Consider the following 14,296-nt stretch of genomic DNA (forward strand, 5'->3'; position numbering starts at 1 on the left):
TTATTTAATGTGCTCAAGAAACATCTTATTATTAGCAATGCTGATATATTAATACTTAATTAAATAATATAATTATAATAAATGTAATAAAAACTGATTAATGATCAATTTAATGCATCTTTGATTAATTCAATGATGCATTCTTATTATACTCTACATTTTTGGCTATTACATAATTCTTGTACCTTTATATCTGTTATTCTGTAGCTTTGACGACTTTGCTAATGTTCTCGATCCAAACATTGTATTGTATGTTGTGAAGAATGCAGTAGAATGAAGTTTGAAGGACTCTCACTCATTGACGACTTTGATGCCGAGGGATCTGGCTGAACCGATGATGCTCTTGACAATGTTCTGCATAGAGATGTCTCGTAGCTTAAAGCTGTCATCCTGTGATTTGACCTGTGCAATCTCATATACGGCCCTCACCGTCACCATACCTGCGATCTCATGTCCTGAGTGGAGGAACAAGGTGGGAGGGGAAAGAGAGGGGTGATGAAACACAGTAGCACAGAAAGAGAAACCAGCAGGAGGTGTGGTTGGTCGTGATTGAGAAAAATGGAAGTGGAGATGGAGTGAAGGGGAGAGGTAACGGAAAGAGAGGGGAAGGGGAAAGAGTGGGCGCATAAGAAAGAATAATTGAGGTGGAGTGAAACGTACGAAAATGAAGCAAATCCATAATCCTCTTTTTTTAACATGCCACCTTCACCGCAGCGTTCCCCTTAGTAATTGCACAGCTCTCCACCAGTGCAGCTCATCATCAATATATCATCAGTCAAAAAATTCAATTTGAACCAAAACACCCTGCAGGGGGAAGTCTGTCCATTACTGAAACATAAGGCGGTGGCGAGATATACAAATAGACTGCTGAGAGATGGAAGGAAGGATGTATGGCCACCGCCGCCCTGACTGTAATAGGTCTTGCTTACCAGTCTTTCCGGCTCCTTTTTCAATGCCGGCGGCCTGTTTCAAGAAGTAAGACACAGTGGGCTGCCCAATTTTCAGGTCATACGTCCTGTCCGACTGGATGAAAGAAAAGAGGGGTAAGCTCAGTCAGACACATCACGCCCATTCAAAGTATCCCAGGTCATTTTGGAGCCTGGTGGATTAAAAATGAAAGAAATAAACATACAAAGATATGGGGTTGGTAGGATTTCATGTTTTAAAATGCTCACCAAGGCTGCATTTATTTGATAAAAAAATGCAGTAGAAACCATAATATTATATATTATCACATTTTAAAATAACTGTTTACTATTTGAATATATTTTAAAATGTAATTTATTCCTGTGATGGCAAAGATAAATTTTCAGCATCATTACTCCAGTCTTCACTGTCACAGAATCCTTCTAAATCATTCTTATATGTTTATTTGCTGCTAAATTATTATTAATTATTATTAGTGCTGAGCTATTAATAATGGTTCTTATTATAATCAGTGTTGAAAACAATGCTGCTTAATATTTCAGAAACTGTGATATATTTTTATTAGGATTCTTTGATGAACAGAACATTCCAAATTAATTTGAAATCTTTTGTAACATTATAAATGTCTTTACTGTCACTTTTGCTCAGTTTAATTTTACCTTGCTAAACAAAAGTAAGATAAAGGGGACTTAAAACTTTGAATGGAAATGTAAACATTTGTATCGTTGGTAATTATGTTTGTCTAAAATGCCGTGACACAAATGTCCTAGTCTAAAACGTTCAACAAATTATTTGGTTTAAATTGCCATTAAACTTTGCTTTAATTCCCCATCTAGCCTTTTTACTTAATAATACAAAATGATTGATCAAAGTGACTTTATACAGTTTTTACATAAAGGTTTACATGCATTCATATGGAAGAAATATCCAAAAATTTGTTAATGAATAAATTATAAGATGTGTAAAAATTATATAAATAAGACAAATAAAATTAGAAATTATCTAAAAAAAAAAAGCCAAAATACATTTCCTGAGAAAAGCTTGCTCTTTTCCATAAAAATAAAATGCTTGGTGATCACTTGCTGACAAGTTTAGTGGCAATTTTGCTTGGTTTGTTTTCTTACAAAGAGCCAATAGAAGTCATTAAAAAGTAGCTTTTCCCTTTGGTGTTTTATCATGCCTAAGGCACCAAGTGAACAAAGATTGCAACTGTTGCCCCCTTAAAAAAAGAAGAAAAATGAGGTGTGCTCACTATAAGCGCATACATTAAAAAAACTTTGTTTGCAAACAAAAGAAAAAGAGAAAATGTGAATTAAACCCATGTTGTGTGAATAGCATCTAAATTAAGTAAAATGTCAGTGTCATAAAATCATGTAAAAACTACCTAATAAATGAAAAATAAAGCTTACAGTATCTGGGAAAACCCTTGTGTACTGCAGGTAAATCTGCAACATTATGGACTGCAAGTTGAGTTTGTTTTTGACGATTATCTGTTGAGACTGCAGGAACAGAAGGTTATTTTCATTTTCGGATTTGTGGGCGTCAAGCTACCGCTCTTGGTCTATCAGTCTCATCGCACATAGCGGGTGGTATCACTAACACTATCCTCTTCGAGAGCGAGGGGAGCTAAAATCCTATAGCATCCAACAGAGTCTCTGGAGCCTGACAGAACCTCATTGGCACCCATAGACTCTGACAGCCTCTCATAAACTCAGAGTCGAGTCGAGTGAAGCCAGACGCACACATCCACACCCTCCGTTCCCCCGGCAAACACCCTCGACAGTCAGGCCTGCCGAAACCAAAGCTTTAAGGCAGGGATTAGTCTGCATAGAGAGGCTCAAAAACAATGAGTGTGCAGCAGACAGCTTAATGGTACAACTGGGACTTCACAGGCAGCCTGACTTGGGGAGACAGCCTGGCTAAAATGCATTGCAGCCATCCGGCTCAAGCCTAAAGAAAGCATTGTGCTGTGAACTCAACCAGAATATTTTCTACACACCCTGGAGCTAAAGATCACGTAGCACAGGCTAATCTTCAATCCCTGTCGAATGCTCATCAGTATAGTGAGAAGACGCTAGCTTTAGGGCCTTATCTGCCTGTAGGACTCGAAGAATGAATCATAAAAAGTATTTTTCCTTTTGTTTGGCAATGGAGTTTTATATTCCACAAGTTCACCCAACAAATAAACATTCTGTCATCATTTACTCAACCTCATGTGCTTTGAAACATGTCTGCCTTTATCTTTTGTGGAACATAAAGACTTCATAGCGGAATGTCCAAACTTCTATTTTCTATGCAATGGCCTGCAATACAGTACATGAGTCATTTTGACTCTTTTTATTTTGCCCTTTATCTTTTTTGTCGCTTGGTCATCATATACTTTCATTGTTGAGGCATTCTGAAGAATGCTCACAATTTTATTTTGTTTTTCATACAAAATAAAGAAAATCTCAATGACAATTTTTTATTTTGGAGTGACCTGTTCCTTTAAGGGTCTCATAAATGCTGCAAAAAACTAAAAGTATAAAGTTTAATAATTTGTTCAAATAAAGTATCAAATGCAAGTAATCATATGGTTTTATGGAACAAAACAAAATGTATTGTTTATATTACATTATAACAAATGAGTGCAGAGGGCATCAACGGCCTAAAGATTTTTTACTCTTTACTGCGTGATCTAATCCTTGTTTAATGTTGACTAAAAACATTTAATTCAAATGTCCAGTTAATCTTTAATATTTGCCATATTTCTTTACGACAGAAATGCTTAAAGGGTTAGTTCACCCAAATATTAAAATTATGTCATTAATGACTCACCCTCATGTCGTTCCAAACCCGTAAGACCTCCGATCATCTTCAGAACACAGTTTAAGATATTTTAGATTTAGTCCGAGAGCTTTCAGTCCCTCCATTGAGAATGAATGTACGGTATACTGTCCACATCCAGAAAGGTAATAAAAACATCATCAAAGTAGTCCATGTGACATCAGAGGGTCCATAAAAACTAACGGACCCTCTGATGTCACATGGACTACCAAAAATAGCAAAAACTACGACTTTATTCAGCATTGTCTTCTCTCCCGTGTCTGTTGTGAGCGCGTTCACAACACTGCAGTGTAGTGATATCCGGTTCGCAAACGAATCACTCGATGTAACCGGATCTTCTTGAACCAGTTCACCAAATTGAACTGAATCGTTTGAAACGGTTCTCATCTACAATAATCATTAATCCACAAATGACTTAGGCTGTTAACTTTTTTAATGTGGCTGACACTCCCTCTGAGTTCAAATAAACCAATATCCCGGAGTAATTCATTTACTCAAACAGTACACTGACTGAACTGCTGTGAAGAGAGAACTGATGAACACCGAGCCGAGCCATATAACGAACGAAAGATTGACTCGTTCTCGAGTCAAGAACCGGTTGCATAGGTTTTCGGATCACCGGTAGTGATGGGAAGTTCGGTTCTTTTCGGACAGTTCGATTCAATAAACCGGTTGAAGAAAACGGTTCACCAGTTCTTTTGCGCTCGACGTAATGACTTCATTGGCGATAATTGCCCTTGATTCAAGCCTTCGGTTTACCCGCGCTCATAACATTAGCACAGAATCAGTTCAGAATCAATCACCAAAAGAACCAGTTTGGTTCAGACGCGCTGTGTGTCAGTCTGAATCACGCATGCGCAGTATCATCAGCTCCTCGGTTCTCGAACCGGACGCGTCTGACAGAAAAGGTTCTTGACTCGAGAACGTTCGTCTCTTCTTTCGTTCGTAATCTGGCTCGGCTCGGTGTTCATCTTCAGTTCTCTCTTCACAGCAGTTCAGTCAGTGTACTGTTTGAGTAAATTAATTACTCCGGGATATTGGTTTATTTGAACTCAGAGGGAGTGTCAGCCATGTTAAAAAAAAGTTAACAGCTTAAGTCATTTGTGGATTAATGCTTATTGTTGACACGAACCGTTTCAAACGATTCAGTTCAATTTGGTGAACTGGTTCAAGAAGATCCGGTTACATCGAGTGATTCGTTCACGAACCGGATATCACTACACTGCAGTGTTGTGAACACACTCATAACAGACACGGAAGAGAAGACAACGCTGAATAAAGTCGTAGTTTTTGCTATTTTTGGACCAAAATGTATTTTCGATGCTTCAAAAAATTCTAACGGACCCTCTGATGTCACATGGACTACTTTGATGATGTTTTTATTACCTTTCTGGACGTGGACAGTATACCGTACATACATTCTCAATGGAGGGACTGAAAGCTCTCGGACTAAATCTAAAATATCTTAACCTGTGTTCCGAAGATGAACGGAGGTCTTACGGGTTTGGGAAGACATGAGGGTGAGTCATTAATGACATAATTTTAATATTTGGGTGAACTACCCCTTTAAGCCATTGTCATTTCTTGAATATGTGGATATCAAAATGTGTAAACTCAGAGTGGGGATTTAAACTTTTATTTTGAAATCGCGATGAAGAGTTAGCATAGAAAAGATACTGATGTATGATCAAAGTCAGTCTTTGATGTGATGCCGGTTACTCGACACAGGCAAAATGCAATCAAGGATTTTTTCAAATCGAGGAATCGTGACAGCCTTAGATATTAGTTTATTAAAGATTTACATTTGGATATGTATACTTGTAATATTAAATTGGACCCCCGGTTAAGAAGAGTAGTGCTACATATCTAAGCAATCAGACATGTAAATAAAAATGAATAAAAGGTATGTTGTGATTGTTATCTAAAACTAAAACCTTTTTATTAACTAAAAAGCTGAAATAAATATAAAAATTAGATTTAAAAAATGTAAGAAACGTACACAAAAATTAAAATTGTACAGGCTGAAACTTGCACAAACATTAAAAACAAGTGTAGGCTGACATATTACATTTACAAGAACTAAACCTAAAATATAAAATTAATAAATAAATAAATAAAAAAAATCACAAAAGCACACAACAAAATTTAACATTTATATTAAATACTGGAGAAAAAACTAATTCGACATATTAATAAATACTAATAGTATATTTAAAACAACACTGGTAAAGAGGGACAACCAACCACCGCATCTTGACACTGCATAAGCAAATTTGCATAGATGAGCACAACTCACAGACTTCAGAGAATGTAAAATGTAGTTATTTTTTGTTATTATAAAAAACAAAACAAAACAAAACAAAAACCTTAAGAAATGAACAAGTCAAAAATCACAGTGAGCTGTTGCATGTGTATTCAAAGAACGAATGATGAATGACAACAGCATGGGGTGCACGTTTTCCTCTCTCTCTCCCTCAGAAAACATCTTGCATCTGGTCCTGGAATGAGAGCTGATGTACCTGCAGAGGAGTGCCAACAACAAAGGCTGACAATTCCCACCCTCGGGCAACCACGACTGACAGGACAACACAAAGGGATGAGCTAGATGAAGGTGACATTGCTGCTGAAGATGTCTAGTTCTACTTTATGCAACAGAAGTCTCTGAATTCAAACTGTGGCAGAACTGGACCACGGACATTCCCTTAATCGGCTCAGAAAAAAGATTATGTGTTTGGGTTCTGACTGAGACCGAGCATTAGACATGAGCCAGAGACATTAAAACACCCCAGACTGGATTGGGTGGCAGTGCCCCAGAATAATGCGGCCATATAATTTCCTCACAATGTCTGCACCGTCGTCTGGACTGCCACAGCATCACCCCATTTTGACTTACAGACACGGATGGTTACCGAAACTGGGACTTCCAAATGAAATCACACAAGAGCTTTTCAACAGTTGGGTAATGTAAAAGAGATGGAGACCTGTAATGAGAACTCTCATTTCACGCAGTCGTGCCACTTTAAAATATGTGAGCAATGACCCCTCCATAATAAAAAGCCATTTCTCACAACCTTCATAATGGGCCTTTGCTCAAATGCCCCTGCGCTCTGTCATCGACTCGGCAAGCATTACTAACAGCCATCAATCCATCTTTATTTTAAAGACTGAGAATATGAGGAGAAAGAGCTAGACCTCTCATTTTGTTACAGAGGGCGGATGAAAAATGGGAGAGACTTGATTAGAAGAGACAGAGCGATCGTACGAGAGAAACAAAGACTAAAAGGTGTCAGGGAAAAAGCTGCTAATGCACACAATTGAGGGATCTATCAAACGGCCCCATTTCTCCAAGAAACTTGGAGTTGGAGTACATTTACAAGCTTTGCCTTCAAGCACAAAAGTGTGTCCTTGACAAAAACATTATAATAAACGTGCTGAGAAGGTGAGCGGTGAGATAAACCTAGGCCAGATGAACATTACATACGCCGCATCAATGACTATTCCTCGTTTACGAGTCACGCTCAGATCGGGAAAGCTCTGTTCTTCTGTTTAATCCACTTCGCTCAATACCTTCATTTGATCATAATGTCAGAAGAAGGCCTAATCCGCGCTTTGGCATTCGAGATGCATCTGATGCTGTTTGCTAATGCGCTTGGGATGCGAATGTAAACGAGCGCCTCCAGGGACTCATAAAATGAGAAAACAAGCGGCAAAACAAATGAGATTGATTGAAAGCAATAAGGTGTATTATGAGGCCCTCAAGACTTCACATCTGTGACTGATTGGTAAAGTGGTGTTGACGTGAAAACAGTATTCCTAATGAGTGGTTACATTACCTTCACGTTGATCTTGATGGGAAGAGGAATGCCTTCTTTAAGCTCTTTGGTTTTCTCATTGAAGTCTTTGCAGAAGGCCCCAATGGGGATTCCTTTCTGGAAAAGAAGGCATAGGAAAAACATTCAGAAAGGTTTAGACCCACACCCATTTTAGCCCGTTATTCACTGTGGCATTCTTTTGATGAATACCAATAGCCATTTAGAGTGGCTGCATGGTGTCAATCATTCGATAACTCATTGGTGCACTGTGAATGCCTCGGCATGCTTGGATGCCTGTGTGAGTGAGTGAGAAAGCGAATGAGAGAGGCTAGTGGAAGCCTATTTACTCAAGGGTGTGAGTATATGTGTGTGTGTGTATATGTCAGAATACACCAGTCATCATGCCTCTGAGACTCCAGATAAATTAGATTCTCTTTCCTGGCCCTTGCCAGGCAGAAAGTTAAATGTATAGCTGACATTAAGTCAACATTGGCTGCCATTTCTCCTGTGTGGCTTCACTAGAGCATGAGTGTTTTCTGTGGGTTGACTGTGGAGGCGGCTGCTAATCTGTAATCTTATTACAGTTGTAAAAGTTTTCCTTACACTTGAAGGATCCACTGTGACTGGAACAATTGTTTCATCCTGTGGTAGATGTTACAGATTTATTTAACAGTCGGAACTATTAGGAAAGGGCTGCTAATGCAGTTTCAATGAGACACGACACTCACGGATCTCCCTCAGTTAATGCACTGACCGTTTGATGCATATGGCACTGATAAATGCCAAGAACTGGCAAATGAGTGGCATCAGATCTTTGAAGCATCTACTAGCAAATATATCATTACATTACATTTACATTTAGTGAGTGAAAAAGTTAGAGGGTCAAATAATTAGAATAGTGAGTGAAAAAGTTAGAGGGTCAAATCAACAAAAGAGCAATGATATATAACTGCTATAACAAGTCTCAGTTAGCTTAAACGCAGTACACGTAGCAAGGGCTTTTAAATAATATAATAAATAAAAATAAAACAGATAGAATAGAAAAAGAATAGAGCAAGCTAGTGTTAGAGGACTTTTAAAAAAATATATATATATAATTTTATAATAAATGAAAAGAAAATAGAATACAAAAAGATTATGTGAAATAATTTGTACTAATTTCAATAGAATTAGAATAGTGAGTGCAAAAGTTAGAGGGTCAAATAAAGAGAACGAATATCAATATGGAGAACTGAATTTGTGGATGTTTCAGAGTTATGTCTGTGAAATAATTTGCACTAATTACTATTAGATGGACATAAATTCTGATTTCTAAGTCATATTAACATACATTATCACTCCAACATTTGTTATCATGTAATTGAAAGATGTCTTTCAGGCAAAGGCTACATTTATTTGCTCTAAATACATTAAAAAGTAATACTGTGCAATATTATTACAATTTAAAACATGCTATTTTGAAATGTAATTTATTCTTGTGATGCAAAGCTGAAATTTCAGCATCATTACTCCAGTCTTCAGTGTCACATGATCTTTCAGAAATCATTCTAATAAGCTGATTTAGTGCTCAAGAAACATTAATAATTATCATTGTTGAAAAATAGTTTAATACTGTACCGTTTAATATTTTTGTGGATACATGATCGATTTTTTAAAGATTATCGGATGAAAAGAAAGTTCAAATACAGCATTTGAAATAAAATAAAAAATGTCTTAAACTATGAACTCTTTATGAACTTTACAAATATCTTTACTATCACTTCTAATCAATTTCATGCATTTCTGTTGTTTAAAGAAATATTAATGCCTTTTAAAAAACTTACTGGCCCCAACGCAGTAGTGTCTTTCACTGACTTTTCTGTATACATGATCACAGACTGCTGAGCAATTATATGACTTTTTTTTTTTTTGAGGCATCAACCAGTTATTTGTGGCATTCAGAAATCATTAGAGATTTATATAAATGGAATTTTTAACTAAGCTAAGTTAGTATGACGTGCTTAACTGAAATGGAATTCTAAATTTTGCACAAACTGTTATGCATTTCAGATAAACAAACTTCCCTGGACAGCGTGTTAAAACAAAATGAACCGAGCATAGTCACTTTAAATAGGCCAGTCAGACCTTTCCTGCGAGTAGGCAGTTCTTGGCCAAAATAAGCTTAACATATAACAGACTTTTTGGCAAAGTCAAGATACATCCCTTATGTGATATACGGGCCAAGATAAACAGCACCTTTTGGCGCAAATTAAATTTGTAAAGAACTTCCTTCAAAGCGCCATTGAGCCTAACTTCTAAATACTGATGCAATCTTTTCAGATCAGTTAAAGCAAACATGTTTTCCCTTTTAATATTTCCCCTTAAATCCAGAGGAATAACTGTTCAGCCAGTACGTTGCATAATAATGAAAACATTTTCAACACTAATGAAATGAAAAACAAAAGCCCCGGATGGCAGGCAGCCCATCTCCCTCCTGACTTGCTTATTAATAGTAATCCCATGTCAACCCACTAGCATCTCCCCGAGCTCTGACTTCAGCGAGAACAACAGATCTAAGTAAACAAGAAAGGCGGCGGGTGATTCCTAATTAAATATGGATTAATATTAAACCCAGGTTGTTAGGAGAGCCTCAAAAACCCTTGGGCTGCGATTCCACAACGCTTCTACTTCGTTTTTTCCACCCGCTGCTTTATAACTCCCTTTAAAGTTGTTGTTTTTGGTCTGAAAGAAGTTCAAGCAAAGCCACTCGGTGAGATGTGGACAGATCTGCGAGGAAGAGGCCGTCTGACGATGGGGGGGAAGCAGGCAGGCAACAAGGATGAAAGGTTATGGCGGTGTACCGACATCAGACATACAAGACATACAAACTGTGCCAAACAAAGACAGGTACAATGGAAGAAACTGTAGCAATTGCACTTTGTGTAGTGCTTTTAATATCATAAGTGTGGCCATTATTAAAATGGGAATCTGTCGTTGGTTGTAAAGACAAGGCTTGAAGATGAAGATTACTCTGGCAATCTTTACGATACAAGCTCCGGATGACCAAGACGTTGTGCCTTTAATGGCAGATACATTCACAGTCGAGCACAGGCCAAATTGCCATTCTAGCTCTCTAAAAACCAAGATCTAATCATCCCGAAGTCAAGCAGTCCAATTAAACCTCCTCTTTCCTCAAATGTGTTTAATAAAAGCAGGGCTGGGAAGAACAAAATGGCTGCAGTAGATCACCTTGATGGAGGCGTGCTACCAACCTTGGACACTGCACGTTATTTATTATCGCAGATGAATATTAAAAGTGTTTATCATATCAATATCCTCTAGGATAAAGCAGCCATTCACGGTGAAGGTTCTGATGGAAGAAAAATCCTGGGTGAATTGTGTGAGAATATAACCAGTCATGAATGCTTTCAAAATAATCATGCTTATGGAACAATTTGTTATAAAATATGTTCTTGGGAAACAAACAACTCAATAATAATTTAATAACCAGACTAAAAACCCCTCCATCTAATATATGTTGTGCATGGCATCTGCATCCGAATTGTGTTTGTGATTCACAAAACATCTTCTCCTTTATTCATTCTTTTCATCAGTTCTCCCCCGCTTTGCATTTCTTTCATTATTATAAGATAAGCTTTCAGCTTCAGCACTTCTTTTTAACGAGATGGCCGCTGACATGGGTGAATGACAAAAAGAGTGAGAACAGACTCAGAAAGTAACAGTTGTTTCAGGCAGCTGAGGGACACATATATAAGTGTGTCTAATAATATTGCACACTCGTCTGCATATTTCCTGTGAGGACAGAGAAGAACAGTGTTTCGTTCGAGTCATGTCTCCTATGAGAGCAATAATGAAGATCAATACTAACATTCAGGAGGTCCGTTTGACAAAGCGGGTGAAAGGCTTCAGAGCGCTGATGTATGGAGATGCCATAGGGGACCCGCATGAATAAAGAATGCATGTGTGAGGGCTGCGAGCTCATTCCATTAAAGAGAAGCAAAAGGAAAAGGAGCACGTTGGTGGGTTCAAATGATTCAATCACTTTACAGCAAAGCCTCTGAGGAGAAGGCATTAGAGGACAGTGTGACTTCCAACTAAGTGAAAACTTGCGTAATTAAATGCATGAATAAGAAATTAAGGAAATTAAAAATGTTAACAGTTCACATAAGAAAGGACAGACGATGCTGGACAGAAGACTTCAGTGATGGGAATTGCTTTATATAAAAGATGAAATTACAGCAAAATGAGCCACTTAAAAACTAAACTTAAATTGCGTTATTTATGCTTCTTTCTCCCTAATGCTGGTCTAAACTTGTGTAAGTTTTGTGAAATCTGCAAAACACAAACAGAGAAGTTTTCCATGGAATTACAATGAAAAGAATGATGAATGTATTTTCATTGTAGAGTGGACTATCCTTCTATGATACAGACAATAAGAAACAAAAGGATATAAAGAGTAAAGAGTGAGATAAAGAGTGGGAGAGCATAACTAGTTTCTTTCAGAGGGCTCTCTTAGTGTGGGATTTAAAGGACACTGCACTGCATGTTCCTTTTTCGTGTGCACTGATATGTAACGGTGAGTGTAACAGAAGTGCAAAAAAGGGCGTGTGTACACAAGCATGACAGGGGACGTGGCCTCAGGGCAGCAGGCAGGATTAATTGCCCCTGGCACCCAAGGACGGGCAATTCATTGCCCACTCCAGAGTCCTGAAAGATGGGGGTGAGATGGGGGGTGTAGAAGAGGGGTTAATTAAACTCTGCAGTGTGAGACACTCTAATTAATTACTTTGGTTCCCCTTCCCTAATTTAATGTGCTGAACTCTTCTCATTTTATTACATTCTTCCCTATAAGGGTGTCATACAGCTGATTAGCCTCATACCCTCCAACCAGTCCAGCCCGACATGCAGTTGGAGACCTCAGGAGAGAAATGGGCAAGGTCTTGTACTGGAAAGGGTCCTGCTTTTGGGTGCAAAAAAGATTAATGATCCACAGGCGATCACAAAGTGTTTGCATCAGATATTGTGGAATCCTAACATAAAAGTTTGTCAGAATGGCTAATGGCTTTATCTTTGATCATCCCAAATTCCCCTGTAACTTCAAACACATCTAAAAACACATCTCTCTCTTTTTTTTAAAGTACAAACAGTGATGATTAATGCATTCAAAGCGAATGCCACAGGCCGAGACGTACCACCGGGGACACATTATTTTCGGGTCAATTTTATGGTGCATTTTTACAGCCAATATTGATAGCTATACCTACTTCAGTCTGAAGAAAAAAATAACATGTTGCTCCTCTAGATGAGGATGCAGCTTCACCGTGTCCTTGAATATGAGGTGTGCTGCCGTGAAATCGGTTTATTACAGCAGAACAAACAGATTTATTTACGGATATTAAAATGCAGGGTGAAGGTCTAAGACACAGCATGAGGCTCCGCGCCATTGAAAAGTTAAAAGGGACAATGAATGCTCTGAGGGAGCCGTATCTGTGCCGATGTCTAACGTCTGATGGAAATCAGCGACTGTGAAAAGATTTCATTAAACGTATGTTATTAAAGTAAAGAGCCCAATTCCTCAGACCCACTCTTCAGAGAATTACATCGCATCAGTGGATGTCTTATCTTATCAGAGCTCTGCAACATTGCAGTTGGTTAATCAGGAAGACTGATAATTAACCGAGTATCATTATCATTTGAGCCAGGGTTGGTTTTAATAGTAAGATTTATAGATATTTTAAGTTACGGAAAAAAAGGAGGACTTTAAGGTGCGGATTTATGATCAAAAACAGTATATCAAGCAGTGCGCTCATTGGGAGATTCTTCCCATCTGTAAGACAGATTGTTTCGCTGTGGCTGGAGAACATGTGTGGTGTCAGCTAAGAGCTCTAATGCGTAGCAGATGGATGCAGTGAGGAATGTCTTGGGACGAGCTCGTGCCAGTGGGGCACCAATCAGGCCCATAACATTTCCAAAAGCCATTTAAAAAAAAAAAAGTCTTTACCAACTTTATGGGGGTGAAAGTGTTGACGGTGCACTGCTGGACTCTTGTTGTCTCATTTTCTCCATCGTTCTCACTCCCTCTGTGCTGAAAGCTATCCAGATCAGAGTGACCTTCAACCACTTCAGCCCCACAGGGACTGAAGGGAAGAGAGAACGAGCGAGTGAGAGAGACGGAGAGAGAGAATGGAGTAGTGGGTGGGGCTAAAAAAGGTGAAAAAATATCGAAGGCAAGGAATGGAAAATGTCTGGAAACCAGTGGTGCGCATAGACAACTGTGACAAGAAAGATGACTTTGGCTTCTTTATGCCTTTCTTTCCCATCTGGCTGATTAAAAGTCCAAGATGACCCCTCACCATGAATAAATGAGGTGAACATTGTAAAGAAAAAATACAAGAGAAGTAACCTTTGATTTCACATAGACCACAAAGAGAACGGAAACTGGCCTGTCAGAGCAGTTGTGGGAGACATTTTACAGATAATGAGATTCAGCTCAATCTCCTGTCACACTGGTGCTCTGATCATGCAAGAGCAGTTCCTACCTCAGACTCATTAATATTAAGTTTCCGCCTCAACTTTTCCTCCTTATTCTACATAATTAAAATGGACCGATGTGTGTATTTTTTCAAAGGGGCCAGTGCATGTAAAATCAGATAGGGCTGATGCTGAACCATATTATGTTCACAGTTTGCTTGTTCCTTCAGCATTTCATATTTTTCCAGCCCCCTGAAGTA

General features: G+C 38.3%; 1 protein-coding gene across 2 annotated transcripts in view; it reads right to left on the reverse strand.

Moving 5' to 3' along the window:
- mrpl11 (mitochondrial ribosomal protein L11) overlaps positions 1 to 14,296 on the reverse strand; it is a 30,594-nt gene that overhangs the window by 1,243 nt on the left and 15,055 nt on the right. Inside the window, exons 3-5 of one of the 2 annotated variants that reach the window (XR_002019823.2) lie at positions 7,587 to 7,682; positions 930 to 1,023; positions 186 to 455 (exon numbers count right to left, since the gene is read on the reverse strand). Coding sequence is in view for 1 of the 2 variants with exons in the window: in XM_019115508.2 (XP_018971053.1) it covers positions 296 to 455; positions 930 to 1,023; positions 7,587 to 7,682 (350 nt within the window). In the remaining variant the exon portion in view is untranslated. The remainder of the gene's footprint in view (positions 1 to 185; positions 456 to 929; positions 1,024 to 7,586; positions 7,683 to 14,296) is intronic. The other variant, XM_019115508.2, reaches the window with a different exon arrangement.

This window comes from Cyprinus carpio, chromosome B14, assembly GCF_018340385.1.
Source record: "Cyprinus carpio isolate SPL01 chromosome B14, ASM1834038v1, whole genome shotgun sequence".
Taxonomy (NCBI): domain Eukaryota; kingdom Metazoa; phylum Chordata; class Actinopteri; order Cypriniformes; family Cyprinidae; genus Cyprinus; species Cyprinus carpio.